Source organism: Halyomorpha halys, unplaced genomic scaffold (assembly GCF_000696795.3).
Source record: "Halyomorpha halys isolate HHAL.00 unplaced genomic scaffold, Hhal_1.1 Scaffold425.1, whole genome shotgun sequence".
Lineage (NCBI taxonomy): Eukaryota > Metazoa > Arthropoda > Insecta > Hemiptera > Pentatomidae > Halyomorpha > Halyomorpha halys.
Window position 1 is genome coordinate 898,463 of NW_027114575.1, and position 15,700 is coordinate 914,162.

Sequence of the window (15,700 nt, forward strand, 5' to 3'; positions counted from 1 at the left end):
TATTATATATATATATAGGCCAAGGTATTATATACAGTGCCGAGGAAAAGAATGTAATAGTTTTCATATTTCGTACATTGCCCAAATATGTAGGGCATTATATAGAACGCTAGCTTTTCACACATTGCCAGTAACATAATAACTACAAAATGTTTAATGGATCAAACTATACTAAAATTAATGATTAATTGATTTTAATTTAATTAATGATTAATGTAACTACAAAATGCCAGCAACATAATAACTACAAAATGTTTAATGCATAAAACTATAATAAAATTAATGATTTGTTTCACACCAAGGCTCTCCTTTATATTACATGAATTTGTCTTCATTCTTTTTCAGTAGACCATAACAAAACACAAGAGCGTTTAATGTCTAATTCTTATACTAAATTTGAGCTTTCAGGAGATACTATGTCCCTTTTTCTTCTGTATTTTTTATATTAACTATTTTTTATAATATTAAAAAAAAGAAACAATTATCTTTCAGTTATTTTAAATGATATTTATTATAATTATTTTTTTCTATGTTAAAATTGATTTGAGAATACATATTTTCATTTAATAAAATATTTTAATAATTTATCTCCCCTAAATATAGTTAACACAATATTAAAGGACATCTCCAAAATGTCCAAATATAATATAAATATTAAACACTATCATGTTACTATTGTATCCTATCTATTTACAAGGAAAGAAGAAAATTAATTTAAAATAAAATATCAATGTGGAGTGATTTACTAAACAGATTTTGTAAACTTTATCATAGTTATTTGTGTCATTACAGTTAGAAGTATTAAAATAATTAACTTTAATTTATAAATTGTATAAGTGGCTGGATATTGCTGGAATGTCAAATTTTAACTTAAGACTGCTTTTTAAATTAGCATTGTTGACATTTATTCAGAGGATGTGCAACACTCAATAATAGAAATGAAGATTAACAAACCTCAAGAAAAACAAAAAGTGAAATAATTAAGGAATTGAGAAAAATAGCTAAAACAAACATCACCTCACTAGAAAAAAGAATTGAGATGTAAATATATTCCATGCTAAATGATTGTCTTAAAAAAAAATTGCACTAAATACTAATTGATCTATCATAGAATTACACTATTTTATTAACAAAAGTATAACAGAAAGAATAATCACTCCATAAATCAAATAAACAATTAATCTACAAAACAGTTCAACGGTCAACTACTAAACACAAAATAGATTAAAAGAAAAACCAACTTATTACAGAAAAAATAAGGAAATAAAAAAGTGACCACTGATAATTTGATATATATTCGTGCAAGTTAAGATTGTCCTTGTTATTTGTTCTTACCTCTTCTTTAGATCTGAATGCCTATGAAGCATGAAAAATAAAGCATTGACAAATTAAGCGTTAATGTTATGAACTAAAAATGAAAAAAATTAACAATCATGTATGAAACAGAGGTGAAACAAATGCCTTAATTGTGGTCAATTATAGGCAAGAAAGTATAGTTTATTCTTATTATTATAGGTAGTGATATGCAGTATTGTAATGATATAATAACATCACCGTGTACTACTTTAAATACTTATTTTCAGAAAAGGTTGAAAATTGAAAACCAAAACATTTGTTGGTTGTATTATAACAAGTTATAATATGCTGTATGTCTGCTAATAATGGTTCAGTTTTGATGATTTATTTTTTGTTTTTTTCAGGGAACTTAATTACCTTTTAACAATTATTAAATTTTAAAATAAAATAAATACTTTCTGAACTATGCACAAATATAGCTTTCTTTCCTTCATACTTTTTTTTGTACATTAATTTCATATAAGAAATGTGAAAGATGACAAGAGAAATGAGACTTTAGACAAGTTTCATCAAAATCATAAATGCTTTATTGGGACAACAGTTTATAGAAACACATTTTATTTTAAAGTAGTGAAGCCACCAGAGTGGCCTTTTTAACACACAAATATTAGGGGCCAAAATTAGTCCAATTGTTTAAGAGATAACATTTTATTATTATTATTTTTAAGCTTTGTAGTTATAAAACACTTTATATTTTGCCTTTATCTTCATAAATGGCTAAAATATGAGATATGACAGGTTCAGTGAATCATTGTGAGGTGACCTGTTACTTTGGTATCGAATTCCAAAAATAAAAATCATTTGTTTTGGGTGGCACAAGGATGGATTTCTAAAATTTGATTTTAGGATTCTGGGTACCTTAAGATGCAAAACCACAGATTTTGATGGGATTAACATTTTTATCTTTCCTGGTCAATAACTAAGGTCCATAACTGAAAATAACAGACCATAATCTCAAAATGGATGAGAAGAAACTTACACTTTCCTTATTACGAAGTTCATTCAAAACTTCTTCAATTTCAACTCGCCAATCATCTTGCATTGTGTGAAAACTTTCATAAGGTGTTTGGGTGAATCCAGACTGCATTATGAAAGTGAACCGACCGAGGATGTCCTCAAAAGTTGGACGAGAGTGTGAATCAGGTTTCCAACAATCTGATAACAAAAAAGTAATGTTGGATTATTTGAAAAATTATTCATAAGAATGTAATCATAGTCATTATCTATTCTAAATATAATTAATATTAAAAATGTATTAAGGCTCAGAATTCTATTAAACATTATGATAACAACTGAGCTAAATGCAATTAATTCAAGGAAAACAAATGTTAAGATAATCGTAATTAATGGTTAAAACTAGATAAAAAGAAGTATTTATTTTCAGCTAAAATTTTCATAGAACATTAAAACCCATGGAGTGCTTTCAAAGAAATTCTGATGAAAATTTGACTCTTTCTATTCTGAAACACTGAAGTGAAAAAATATTGGACTATAGTGGTATTCTCTGTCTTTTTCGACTATTATTTTATTTTCTAAATAAAAATAAACAATTCCATTAAAAATATTTATCTTATCATTGGGTCTAACAACTCTCTCTTCTGTACTTTGCTTTTGCCAATAGGGCTGGTAGCAGTTGCCTTAGACATTACTAACCTATTTTGGACAGAGTGAGGTCAAAATTTATTCTCTAGGGCTCCCAAAAATGAAAGTTAACAGTCTTGGACCATATTTGCAATGGCACCACTTCATACTTAAGGTTACACAGGTGCTGGTCCAACAAATGAAGCCATTTACGCTTCATATCATAGACGTATTTAAAAATTTAGTTTGATCTTAAAAAGCCAATGAAACTTAGCAAATGTTTACTTTTTAGCAAGATCATTCATAAGATAACCATTAAAAACAAAAAAAAAAAAAAGGTTGAGATAAATTATATACATAAATAATTGACCGTATTAGTTCAAATTACAGAGAAGATGGTCAGGGATGCGGTCATCAAAAAAGAAAAATAAGTTGAGATAAATTTTTTTGATTTGGGTCATGATTATATTTTTATTTTAATCATAACCAACTTCATCATTAACTTGAGGATAAATGCTTAATGAATAACTTAAAAATAATGAAATTTTAACTGATGTGCAAAAGATATATCAGCTATCATTGGTACATATCAATACAAATAAATATGAGTAAACATTTTGTAATAGTTATAAAAAAATAAAATTGGACATCTAAGAATAAGTAAATTATCATCATTAAAATATTGTAAAAATTTACCCTCCATTAGTTCACGCCAAGCTCTAGGGCATGTTTTTGGAATAGGAAGAGTTAATCTGTTCACTGCAACACCATATGCAATTGATAAAGGTTCTATGTTCTTATATGGAGTCTCACCAGTTAGTAACTCCCACAACACAACACCATAGCTATAAAAAAAAAAAAAAATAATATAAGCAAATGTAATAAACACATAATGAAATTATTACAATTACAAGCACATATTTAAACTAGGATTTTAAATATTTACGTTTCGATTTGCAGAAAAGCTTTTGGAAAAATTTCATAAAATTGAAATTAACCTAGCTGAAAAATTGAAATTAATTTTCAAACTTTGTAAAAATGAGAACATGAAATTCGTAAAGAATTGGTATGTATATATAAATAGTTAACCGTATAATTTAAAATAATGAGATGGTCAGGGTTGCAGTAAAAAAAAAGAACAAAATAGCTTTCAACTATCTATTGTCCGATATTTCGCCTCACTTTGTAGAGCTTCATCTGGGCTGTTCAAGACGATAGGTTTACCAGCCCTAATGAAGCCCTACAAATTGGGGTGAAATGTCGTACACTAAATAGTTGAAAGCTATTTTGTTCTTTTTTAACCGCAACCATGACCATATTCTCCATATCATAAAGAATTGATATTTGTCTATTCTACAAAGAGTAGCACAGTCCAGAGCCTATTGGTACTGTCCCAATTTTCATATTATTTTATCTTGCATTTATGCTGCTTTAACAATCTATAAGGTAGAATAAATAGCATTTTTTTCTGAAATTTCATTTTCAGGATGAAAAGGTAAATTTCTAAAGTTGCCTTTTATAGTCATAGTTGTCTCATAGAGCCTCTACAGAACTGGTTTATGATAAAATCCTATAACAAACAGATTTAGTATTTCTATACAGACTTTGATCTGCAATAAATTTTCAGTGAAAAATATTTTGAAATTTTCAAATAAAAATAAAGTCAACTAAAAATTACCAACAATTATGATGTACATTTAATTATTAAATAAATAAATATTCATGAAACAATTACTATCATCTAAGTATTATTTATGTCATTGATTGTATTTATAGATTACTTATCAATGATTATACTTTAACTATCTTGATAACAATTATGGATAATTTCCAATATGAATAAGAAGTCGTGGAAGATACATTTTAAATATTATAAAAAATGGTTAAACTGAATAGGAGAAATTTGTGGCTGAAAACAGGTAAATTAAGTGATATCTTACAAAAAAAAAATGTTTGAGGGAAAACTAAATCAAATCAATTTATTTAATGCCTGAGCAGAAAAATTTAGATCTTTGAGCAAAAATAAAATTGTCCAAAATTCTTAAACAAATCAATATATACTGAAGGCAAGTCTAAAAAATAAAGTTCATGCTCCTTAAATTTATTTGCAGTGTTTTTTTTTTTGTCTTTTAGAAGTATAAGACCTTTCTAATTTATTAGAACAAGTTTCCTTTTTGGCAAGGAAAGTTTTTGATATCGAACTTGCAGTATGCTAATTTCATAGTATTAGAGGTTCCACGTCCCATAAGGATAACCTAAACAGAATAATACTTATTCTTCATTAAATATGTAAACTTTATATGGAACAACGCAATTAAATATGAATATTTTTAGTATTTTAAAGCTTAATTGTAGCTAAAACAATACCATTTTAATTTCATCATCATATAAACTATGTTAAACATTTACGCACAGACTTACAATGGCTAAATAATTGAAATGATTATTAGATATATTAAAAACGTTTTTTTCAATTTGTTCTCACTATTGAATGACAGATTATATTCTATCTTAATTAATAATAAACAACAGATAAAATAATCTAAATAATAGTCTTCAAATGTTTGATTTAATGCTACTTAGCACTCATTAGAACTTAGAGTTAAGTGCATTTCTGGGAGCAAGGGCATAATTAGAGATGTTTTTCAAATTTGTTTTGTTGTTTGAGCAGCTGTCTATGGTAATTTTACATAAATAGGATATATTTACTTTAAATTGTCATAGATGGTAGCTCTCCGAACAAAACAAATAATACATTGATCTTCAGTTAAGCACTACCTCCAATTTACCTTAGCTTGAATTTAACCTAATTTTACAAGAATTTCAAAAGATTATATATATTCAGAAAAACTAAAAATGAATCAAAAGCAATAAATCAATATATACATATTAACTTTAATTCAATTTTCTAGTATGATGTCCATTTATATTTTATAAAATCCAACAACCATGACGATATTCAAATTGTTAAATTAATTTTTAAAAAACTACTTTGAAAATGCTTGAAAATCAACTATAACACTATTCAAATATATTTATAAATATTCAATGAACAATTAAATATTATCTAATAGTGAATTAATCATTCTCTAAGCTAGTATGAAACCAGAAACATTTGTGACTAACTCTTAAGACAAGTAGTCACAAAAATAATTAGATGCAGCTGAGGAACAAAAAAATATTAATCAAATAAAAACATAAAATTTGGCTTTAAAAGAAATTTAAAGCTCTAAAAATTGGTATATTCAAATACCAACTCCTTAATACAATATTATGTAAAAAAAAAAACAATTTTTAAGCATAATTATTCATAATTCATTTCAAGTGACATTATTTATTCATTACTTAATGATTTTACTTAATTAAATACTATCATAGATAAAGAATACATTATTATAAAGCACCATTTAGGTGTTAATCTATTAATATGTCAAGTTAACATAACAAGGTTGTGATATGTCAACTTTGCTGATAAAAAATAAAACCTAAGCTAATTAACATAACAATTAATGAAACACTTAGAAAAATTCATATTTACATCTATGAATAAGCACTAAACTACAAAAAGTATGACTTAAAGTGATTCCAACCTCCATACATCACTAGCTTTGGAGAATGTTGAATTTTTAATGACTTCAGGAGCCATCCAAGCATAAGTTCCAGCTGCTGACATTCTAGTAGTAGTGTATACTTCTCTAGCAAGCCCAAAATCAGTAATTTTTAATGTTTTAAACTGTAAGTCGTCTGCATCAATTGGTTCAGCTATCAAAACTAGAACATAAATTAACACCTAAAACATAACTGCAGAAACTAAATAGTTTCCAAGATACAACATTGTTAAAAGCAGTACCATTAGATGACTTAAGATCTCTATGTATGAGGCGAACAGGTGCACCATTATGTAAATAGTTCATTCCTCTAGCAATTTGAATCGCCCAATCAACCAATACGCTTGGACTTATTTTCTTACTACCAGCTAAGACCCTATTCAATGGTCCACCCCTAGCATATTCCATCACTAGACAGAAGTTGGGGTCTTTTAAACATACCCCTTTTAAACAAACAATGTTTTCATGTTTTAGAAGCCAAAAAAGTTTAGCTTCTTGAAGTACATTCTCTCTCATAGCTGCACTGTCTTCACCTATCCCCTGTCTGGCAGCTTTAACAGCAACTTCCTCACCATTATAAACCCCTCGATACACTTTGCCAAAACCTCCAGCTCCTATCACCTCTTCTAATTGCAAATTGACAAAATCAATCTCTGTTGGTTTGATAGTATTAAGAGCTGTTGAGAGTTCCAGCTCATTTTCTTCAGCAACGAAATTGGCAGGAAAAATTCCCACTCTCTGCCCAATTTTCCCTGTCCACCATCCTTCATCTCCAGAGATTTTCGAATCTTTGGAGAGAACTTCAACAATTTCTCCTCTCCTAAGAATAAGTTCATCTTCGCCATTTCCATCATAATCATAGGTGGCTGTACAAAGAAGCAATCCAGAATCATGATAATCATGAAATCTACAACTGCTAGGGCTTATTCTGTTACTATAACTTGACTGAGGAGAATTATTCAAACTACTTTGAGTTGAACCAGGATAAAATTCATCATTACTACCAGGCCTGGGGTCCATGGAAGTCAGTGAGGGAGACATTCGCTGTTCCAGGGATGGATTATAAATCCACCCAATTCGGGAAATTTATAAATAATGTTTATACTAGAACCGGAATCAAACCAATATTTAGTAACCCACTTGTTCATCTGTGACATGTAAATAGTAGTAATACTTAAATAGCTTCTCATGGCCTCCAATGTGACACATCTGTCGTTTCTCTTCAGAGATTTATGGTAGTCATACTTTTATTAATTAATTTATTTTCAGTTATCTTAAATCAATCAGATTTCAAACTTCAGCGAAGGCACAATATTCACAATCAACACAAAAACAGTACCTCCATTTTGAATAGACCCAGATGCCTAAGAATACTTAATAATATTTCCTAACCTTTCTATCGATTAGAAAGGCAGTGAACAACTACATGAACTGAGTAAGGTACTTTACCTTCTCTCTTCCGTCCTCGCTCCACGAAATGGCGTCAGGAGTAAGCCTGTTGTTTGATAATACATTTTAACATCTTTTATGAGCAGTCAATAAAAATTAATTCCAATCTCTATTTCAGACATTGTATTCTTATCCAGATAACTTCAGGACTTACAACATCCTTATTGCCGCGCAATACGGTGGTGGCTCAGTTAAATTAGCACCTGGTTTTATACCCGGAGAAACCACCAAATCTCCCGAATTTCTCTCTAAATTTCCTCTAGGCTCTGTAAGTAACAAACTCAGTTTCAATGGTCATCCATCTGATCATTATCAGTTTGTTGAACTGAGCACATGGAATGATGGCCTTATATCCAATCACCCACATGTTAATCAATCTTTTACTGTTAGGTCCCAGCATTTGAGACTAAAGATGGAAAATATCTTACTGGAAGCAATGCAATCGCCTTTTATGGTAATGCATTGTTATAAAATTCATTAAAATATAAAATTCATTCATTTTTTATTTCAGCTGTAATTTATTGCCTTATTTGCAGTTAGTAGTAACGAATTAAGAGGTACTGGTGATGTGGAGAGAGCCCAAGTCATTCAGTGGTTAAGTTATGCTGACAATGAAATCTTACCTCCAGCATCTGTATGGACTTTTCCATATCTTGGAATATTAGACTATAATAAGCAGGTAACATTTTACAAATGTCACTTTATATCTATAATGGATCATTAGGATGTGTTGTATTTACATTTTCAATTGTCAACAGGCTGTGAGCAATGCAAAAAATGATTTGAAAAATGTATTGACACATCTCAACAACTTTCTTTTGTGTCGGACTTATCTTGTTGGGGAACGATTAAGCTTAGCTGACATTACTGTTGCCTGTACTCTTCTTAATGTTTACAAAGTGGTTATGGATTCCTCATTCAGGTATTGTGATAATTGTTATCAATGTTGATAATTGTATGTTTGATAATGATAATGTTAACTTCTATTCTCTTAAATGGCTGTTTTGTTTTATGATATATGGATCTTAAAGTAAAAAGCCAACTATTATGGCTATTTGTTCTGACATTACTTGTTATTAGATTCTTGACTAAATGTTGTAAATTGAGACTTATTAGACCTTATTCATTTGGGCTTGGTATTAATTTTATATCCTTGTATGGGTAATAGATCGTAGTCTATCAAGATCTTATGAAATAATTTTAGTAATGAAATATGCATTAATTTTGTGTGCATATTCTAAAAGCAGCCAAACTCAGTATATTGCAGTTCGTTGCATTTCCCTTTAGAAACATGGAAAGTAGTGAAATCTGCCTCTATTAGTACCGTATAATTAAAGAAAACTATTGTTATCTAATTTTTATTAATGTCTATAATTTATCAAAGTTTAATTAAATTCTACTTTGATTTATTTTAGGAAAGGTTTTCAGAATGTTAATAGGTGGTTCAACACAATCATCAACCAACCTAAAGTGAAGAATGTCCTTGGTGAAGTCAAATTTTGTGAAAATGAACCTAAAGTCCCTTCCCCTGTGAAAGGTGGTGGTGATCAGGCTGGAGGTACTATTTTAATTTAAACATTAAAGTTACAATATAAATCATGGTCATTGCTATCATGTTCCCAAACGCTACTTCAACATGATGAGTGGATTTGTTCCTAGGTTGGTAATGATTAGATTTTTTTCACCACTAGTTTTGATAATATTGATTGACTGTTATTTCTTATTTAATGATTTCCTAAGTTAGATTTATTGGAGGCTGTTTTGAAATCCTTGCAGCACAAACCACAGGTGCTTCTTGCATCTAGCAATTCAGTTTATTTATTTATTTTTTTTAAATTGCCACAGATCCAACTTTTTCTTTCTTTATTGATGACTTATTGTTAATAAATTGTAAATCAACCCATAAAATACATACTCTTATCTTTTTAGTAATTCGAAAGGGAAGATAAGATAAAATTGGTGTGTTTAACTTCTATGTATAATTCCCAGACTTATTATTAGATAAGAACCTAGTATTTTGTTAATAGGTTTTTAAGGTGTAACAGCCTTATTTATTACTATCATTAAAGTAATAACTTGAAATTTTTTAAATCTTTTTTTTTTCCAAGACCTTTGAGAAAAAGTGACATCAGTAATGATATGGTCGGTCTATAGACTATTGATATGCTTTTCAACAGTGATGACTTTTGATAGTGCTAATAAGCTTCTCCCAACCCCCACTTAAGCTGCTTATCTAATTTCATTTCTCTTGGTTATTTGTGGGATTAGTAAATCCTAATGGATACTTTCCAGTTGAGTTTCAGGGTCTAACTTAGTTGAAATACAAATAATTTTGGTATCAGGTTGCAATGATTCTTAACAGTTAGTGAGAATATGGATATCCCAGAATGGGTTACTGTGTCACTTTCTGCTCCAGTTGAAAATATTGACTGTCATTTGAAAGATTAAGCCATTAAATTATTGGTAAGCTTTTTATTTATTTATCGGTGATTAATTTCTTGGATTGATTAAAACATTATCCAAAACTTAAAAATACCATATTTCTTTTATTAATTGCATTCCCATGCTTTTATATGGTTGAATATGGCTTTAGTCATGGTATTTCTTTTCTAACAAAGCAGAAAAATAAATTCAAGTTCTGAGACATTACAAGACAAAAAAATTTTGTAACATCTTGTCAAGCATCATTAAGCACATCCTTTTATTAGGTTTATGTAAAAGTATGATGTCAAAATAAAACTATACTTTTTTTTTTTACAAAGTGGAATTAGCAGGGTGTTATCATAGCTACACATAGATCAATGTTTGATGAGTGTCCAGAAGCTGTATAGATTAGTGAGTTTCAGTTTAGGTATTTTATGGGTCTCCTGGACAAATTCACCAGTATTTTGTTTATCTTGCTATTGTGATTTATTCAGTGTTATAATTTTATTAATCATACTTTGTTTGGAAAAAAATGAGTTGAAAATAAATTTTGGTTATAGCAAGAACTTAGTACTAAGGTAGTGTCATTAATGATATTTAATTTTATTGTTTCAATATTTTTTTCTATTGTCTGTTTTTATTTTAAGTTAAGTAGAATTTACTGACGCTAATCTTTTTATGCCTGATTTTTGTTATTTAAGTTATGTTCCAAAGAAGGGTGTGTTTTGCATTAAAGCTGTATTTATCATGTAATATTGCATTTATTTGAATTTTATAATGTTGGCTTTTATGGTAAGTTCTGATAAAAAAATAATAAAAGAAAAGAAAAATTGTGGCAGCTTTAAGGCTGGACATCAGATGTAAAGCTTCTCCAAATGAAATAATGTTCAAGTGTTTGCCCGTATAACTTCAGGTTAATAATGGTAATAATAATTAAGCTTAATGGAAGGTTAACTAGTTCATCTTATGGCTTATGTTTGATAATTTATCACACATTATAATATTTAAAATTATAATCTGTTCAATGGCTTATATTATTTTTGTGTTTGTATTATTATTGTAATGAGTAGTTTTTGCTTTTTATAGGAAAGAAAGAGAAAAAGAAGGAAAAGGAAGGACAGGCACAGAACGAACAAAAGAAAAGTGAAAAAGTTGCAGAAAAACCTGTCGCACTTATTGAAGAAATGGATGAGGCTGAACTTGCTTTAGCCTCTGAGCCAAAATCTAAAGATCCCTTTGAAGCTCTTCCTAAAGGGTAAGAACCGCATTTAGTACCTACTATATGTGACTGCTTCCTGAATCAGAGAACTAAGCTCAGTTATCATATTTGAAACGTCTTTCAAATAATTTATAAAATTCTTTGTTCAAACATGTGCTTTAAACAATTCATGGAATGGATTTATATAGTTTTAAACATACGTATATTGAATTTTTTTTTTTTTTTACAACAAATTTATTTGAAGAAATTATCTTAACTATTCCACATATTATTGTTATTATTATGCTACTACTGATTTATCTAACTTTTATTTAAATTTAGTTGAACTTATTGTGGTAGAGTGTGCATTATGAGCTATATTGGGAATTAGTTTATTGCTTATACTTATTTGTAGCAAGTAGTGAAGCTATCTTTTTTGTTACTAGTTATTGTCCTTAAAAATCTATGTATATAAAAGAACGAACAGACCAATCCCCCATTCATTGACCTAGTGACAACTTATATCACGAACAGCAATCCCTATGAAGCTGAAATTCCTAATGGTGGTAGCTCTTATGGTTTAGGCATCTCATAAGGCCAGTTTTGAAAAAAAAAAAATTATTTAAGAAATAACTCGAAAACCGTTCATCTTTGAAATTCAAAAATGTGTGATAGAAATTTTATCCACTATAGTCATCTTTACTATCAACTTATATAAATTAAAATAAACTGCCAGAAATAAAATATGAAACTCCTGGTAGCAGCTAGTAAGCAAATAAATAAATAGAAGAAATCTAAAATGCCAATTAAAATTAATAATAGTTTAAGTGAATTCATTTTCTTGGTGATTTGTACTAATACATTATTTCTAGATAGTCCTTAAAGCCTTTGAACAAAAATAATAAGGGTTTAAGTTTTTCTTGTATTTTAAGATGAAATATAGGGCATTTAAAAGAAATTTTAAAAAATCTATGATAAAGTTGAACTCGATAGAAAATTAATTAAAATCATCAATTCACATCTTGATCAAAAGTTTAATGGTTTAATAAAAAAACTAAATTTAATACCAACATACTTTATGAAATAAGTATTGAACGATGGATCAGTCAAGATGGCCAAAAAGTGAGTTTGTTATATGTTATATGGTTGGTGTGTTGTTAGTTAAGTGATGAAGGGGGGAAAAAAAAAATCATTGTTTTGTCCTAAATTTGAGATCTTCGTCAAGGTTAAGTGCAAAACAAAATAACGACCGTAATAGTATAGAAAACAAAGAAAAGAAAAAAAATACTGTGTAGTAAGAAAATAACAAATTGTAATATAACTTAGTAAAATTTCATTTAAGAATAATATGCAGTAATATAAAATTATGAGAAGCAGTGTGTTTGTATTGTAAAATTGAACTTATATGAACATATAATTAATTAAAAATTAAAATTGACATAAGAATATTTATATTTAATAAATATGAAGTGTTAAAAATATTTATTAATGAATATCAAATATAAGGAATATATTTATTTAAAGAATTAAATTAGTAAATATTCAAAAATTAAAATTAACACAATGAGGAATATAAAAATGTAAATGGTATACAAACATGCACATACAAATATCAGCTGTTAGTGAAGATATACTAAAGACCAAAGCAGCTTTCTGTATTTGTACTGGTTCAATTTTTAATTTTCCAATTTTGTTTATTGTCTTATATTGCTGCTTATTATCCCCTTATTACATGTTACCATCCTAAATACTGTTTGTTATTTCCTTAACTTCTAGTAATATTATTGTTTATTTATTAATTTGTTTTTTATTCTGTTATGGTTGTTGATTGCAATGGTTATACATCAAAATAAAATTCATCCTCCTCATTCTTATCATTAAATTTGCAAGTGAGACACATCTTACAGTTTTTAAAAACATATTGGTGACGAGTGTGTATCAAACAAAATTGAATTGCATAAATCCAAAGATCATTCCTTGTCTTCAGATCTAATAGATATTATTGTACTTGAAAGCAATAAAATCCAGAGGAATAAGCTCATCTATCTCCTCCATTCTAATAATTTTTTTGTTGGTTAGCCCAGAATTTTTCAGAATTATATTCAAAAGGTATATCTGTAAACTCTGAAGTATTTAGCCACTAGTGTTTTGGAATAGGTTCTATTTCAGGCACGAATGATTGAGGCAATTGATAATAATTCAAATTCAATAACTTATATATGATTGTAAGTTAAAAGAAACCACTAAGAACCATTGAACTCTTAGAAAAGTAAAGGAATTTATTAATGTTAACTTTCTTAATATTACATTATTTTAGGCTTCCCAGAAAATAGTTGAAAACGATTTATGTTATAATTTTTATTTTGCTAATTTTAGTACTCAAAATTTTATTTGGGCAAAATTAAAGTACCAATTGAAAAGGAAAATATATAGACTAAAATATGTTCCTATGTGAAAGCTATAAATTATTTTTAAAAAGTTTAATATAAAATTGGTAATGTAAACCAAAATATAGGCCGGTTAAATATAAGATTTGATATAAAACAAATTCATAACTGGCTGCGGTTTTTTAGGTCCTAGGCAGTCTTTCATCTAAAATGATGGATCTAAGATGGTATGATTCTAAACAACTATCCATATCGAGTGTATACTTTATTTCGTAATATAACAATGATTATATCTTTGATTATACATTTTCGGTGGGGCTTTTCATAACTCGTTCTACTTACTTATCTATAAAATTTTGATCCAAAATGTCTACCCTGGTTACTTAAATTTACTGGACTATATATACTTAAATGAAATATGTAAAATAAAATTGTTGACAATATATGTTTCTAGAAAGCGAAAACATGTATATTGAAGTTGTATCATACCTGAAAACATAATAATCCCAGCCTTAGTTATTATGTTCTGATATAATATAATTTTGATGGCTGGATTTTAGAGCATATCACTTTAATTGCCCATTATGAACTATTATCAGGTGGACAATAATGGAAATAAACTATGCTAAACACTTCCTTTCATTACTTAACCATTAATTAACACATGGCTAAATTCTTGTTTACTTAACACATTTAAATGGGGCTTAAGGGGTATTATTAATTTATTATACTCAGCAATATATGTTTCTTGGAGGTCTGCGGAAACCATTTCAAAATGCCCTTTCCATATGCAAAAATTTTGGATGTACCCAGTTGTTATATTTACCATTTTGCTGGAGGCAGGGGGAATCACAAAAAGTAAAATAGTTGTTTTTTCTTTTCTTTTGACTGTACTCCTGACCATGTTCTTCATAACATTAAAGGCAAACGGTAACAGATTAAAAGATTTTGTTTATTCAGTATTCAAAATGATCTTATGTTTGTTTTTGTTTTTTATAGAACTTTCATTATGGATGAATTCAAAAGGTCTTATTCCAATGAAGAAGTCGATGTTTCTATTCCATTCTTTTGGCAAAAGTTTGATGAAGCTAATTACTCTATTTGGCATGGAGAATATAAGTATCGTGATGAACTCAAGAAAGATTTCATGAGTTGTAACCTCATTACAGGTATACTGAAATTATGGTTGATACAGTACATCATTTGGCAGTTGACAAGTAATTAAATAATGTTGAATTATAATACTAGGTATGTTCCAACGATTGGATAAGATGAGGAAGAATGCATTTGGCTCAGTTTGCCTATTTGGAAAGGATCAGGATAGTTCCATATCTGGTGTTTGGGTTTGGAGAGGACATGAATTAGCATTCTTGGTATATTATAATTATTTATTATTAATGTATGAAATCATATTTTCTTTTGATATTATTTTGTAATGAGGTTTGCTTTTCTAGCTGAGTCCAGACTGGCAAGTTGACTATGAGTCTTATGAGTGGGTGAAGCTAGATCCGAAAAATGAAGAACATAAGAAGAAAATAAATGCTTATCTCGCCTGGGAAGGTGTGGACAAAGATGGTCGCCCTTTCAATCAAGGAAAAATCTTTAAATGATTTTTTTGTTTATGTACTGTAATATTTAATATATAATTGTATTAAACAGGTTTTATTTTTATCCCATATATCCTCTCACTTTTTTTT

General features: G+C 28.4%; 2 protein-coding genes across 3 annotated transcripts in view; one reads left to right on the top strand and one right to left on the bottom strand.

Moving 5' to 3' along the window:
- The window catches only part of slpr (slipper), a 21,213-nt gene extending 13,329 nt beyond the window's left edge, over positions 1-7,884 (bottom strand). The window contains exons 1-5 of one of the 2 annotated variants that reach the window (XM_067051735.1): positions 6,788-7,884; positions 6,528-6,708; positions 3,634-3,782; positions 2,336-2,511; positions 1,336-1,356 (exon numbers count right to left, since the gene is read on the bottom strand). In XM_067051735.1, the coding sequence (XP_066907836.1) occupies positions 1,336-1,356; positions 2,336-2,511; positions 3,634-3,782; positions 6,528-6,708; positions 6,788-7,586 (1,326 nt within the window). In that variant the 5' untranslated portion in view covers positions 7,587-7,884. The remainder of the gene's footprint in view (positions 1-1,335; positions 1,357-2,335; positions 2,512-3,633; positions 3,783-6,527; positions 6,709-6,787) is intronic. The other variant, XM_014423492.3, reaches the window with a different exon arrangement.
- Positions 7,885-7,913: 29 nt separating this feature from the next.
- On the top strand, positions 7,914-15,659 carry eEF1gamma (elongation factor 1-gamma). Its single transcript, XM_014423493.2, has 10 exons — positions 7,914-8,034; positions 8,113-8,262; positions 8,385-8,448; positions 8,531-8,673; positions 8,753-8,916; positions 9,410-9,552; positions 11,505-11,673; positions 15,003-15,172; positions 15,252-15,376; positions 15,458-15,659. Exons 1-10 carry the CDS (start codon positions 8,023-8,025, stop codon positions 15,611-15,613), a joined length of 1,296 nt encoding a protein of 431 aa, XP_014278979.1. The 5' UTR covers positions 7,914-8,022; the 3' UTR covers positions 15,614-15,659.
- Positions 15,660-15,700: the final 41 nt, after the last annotated feature.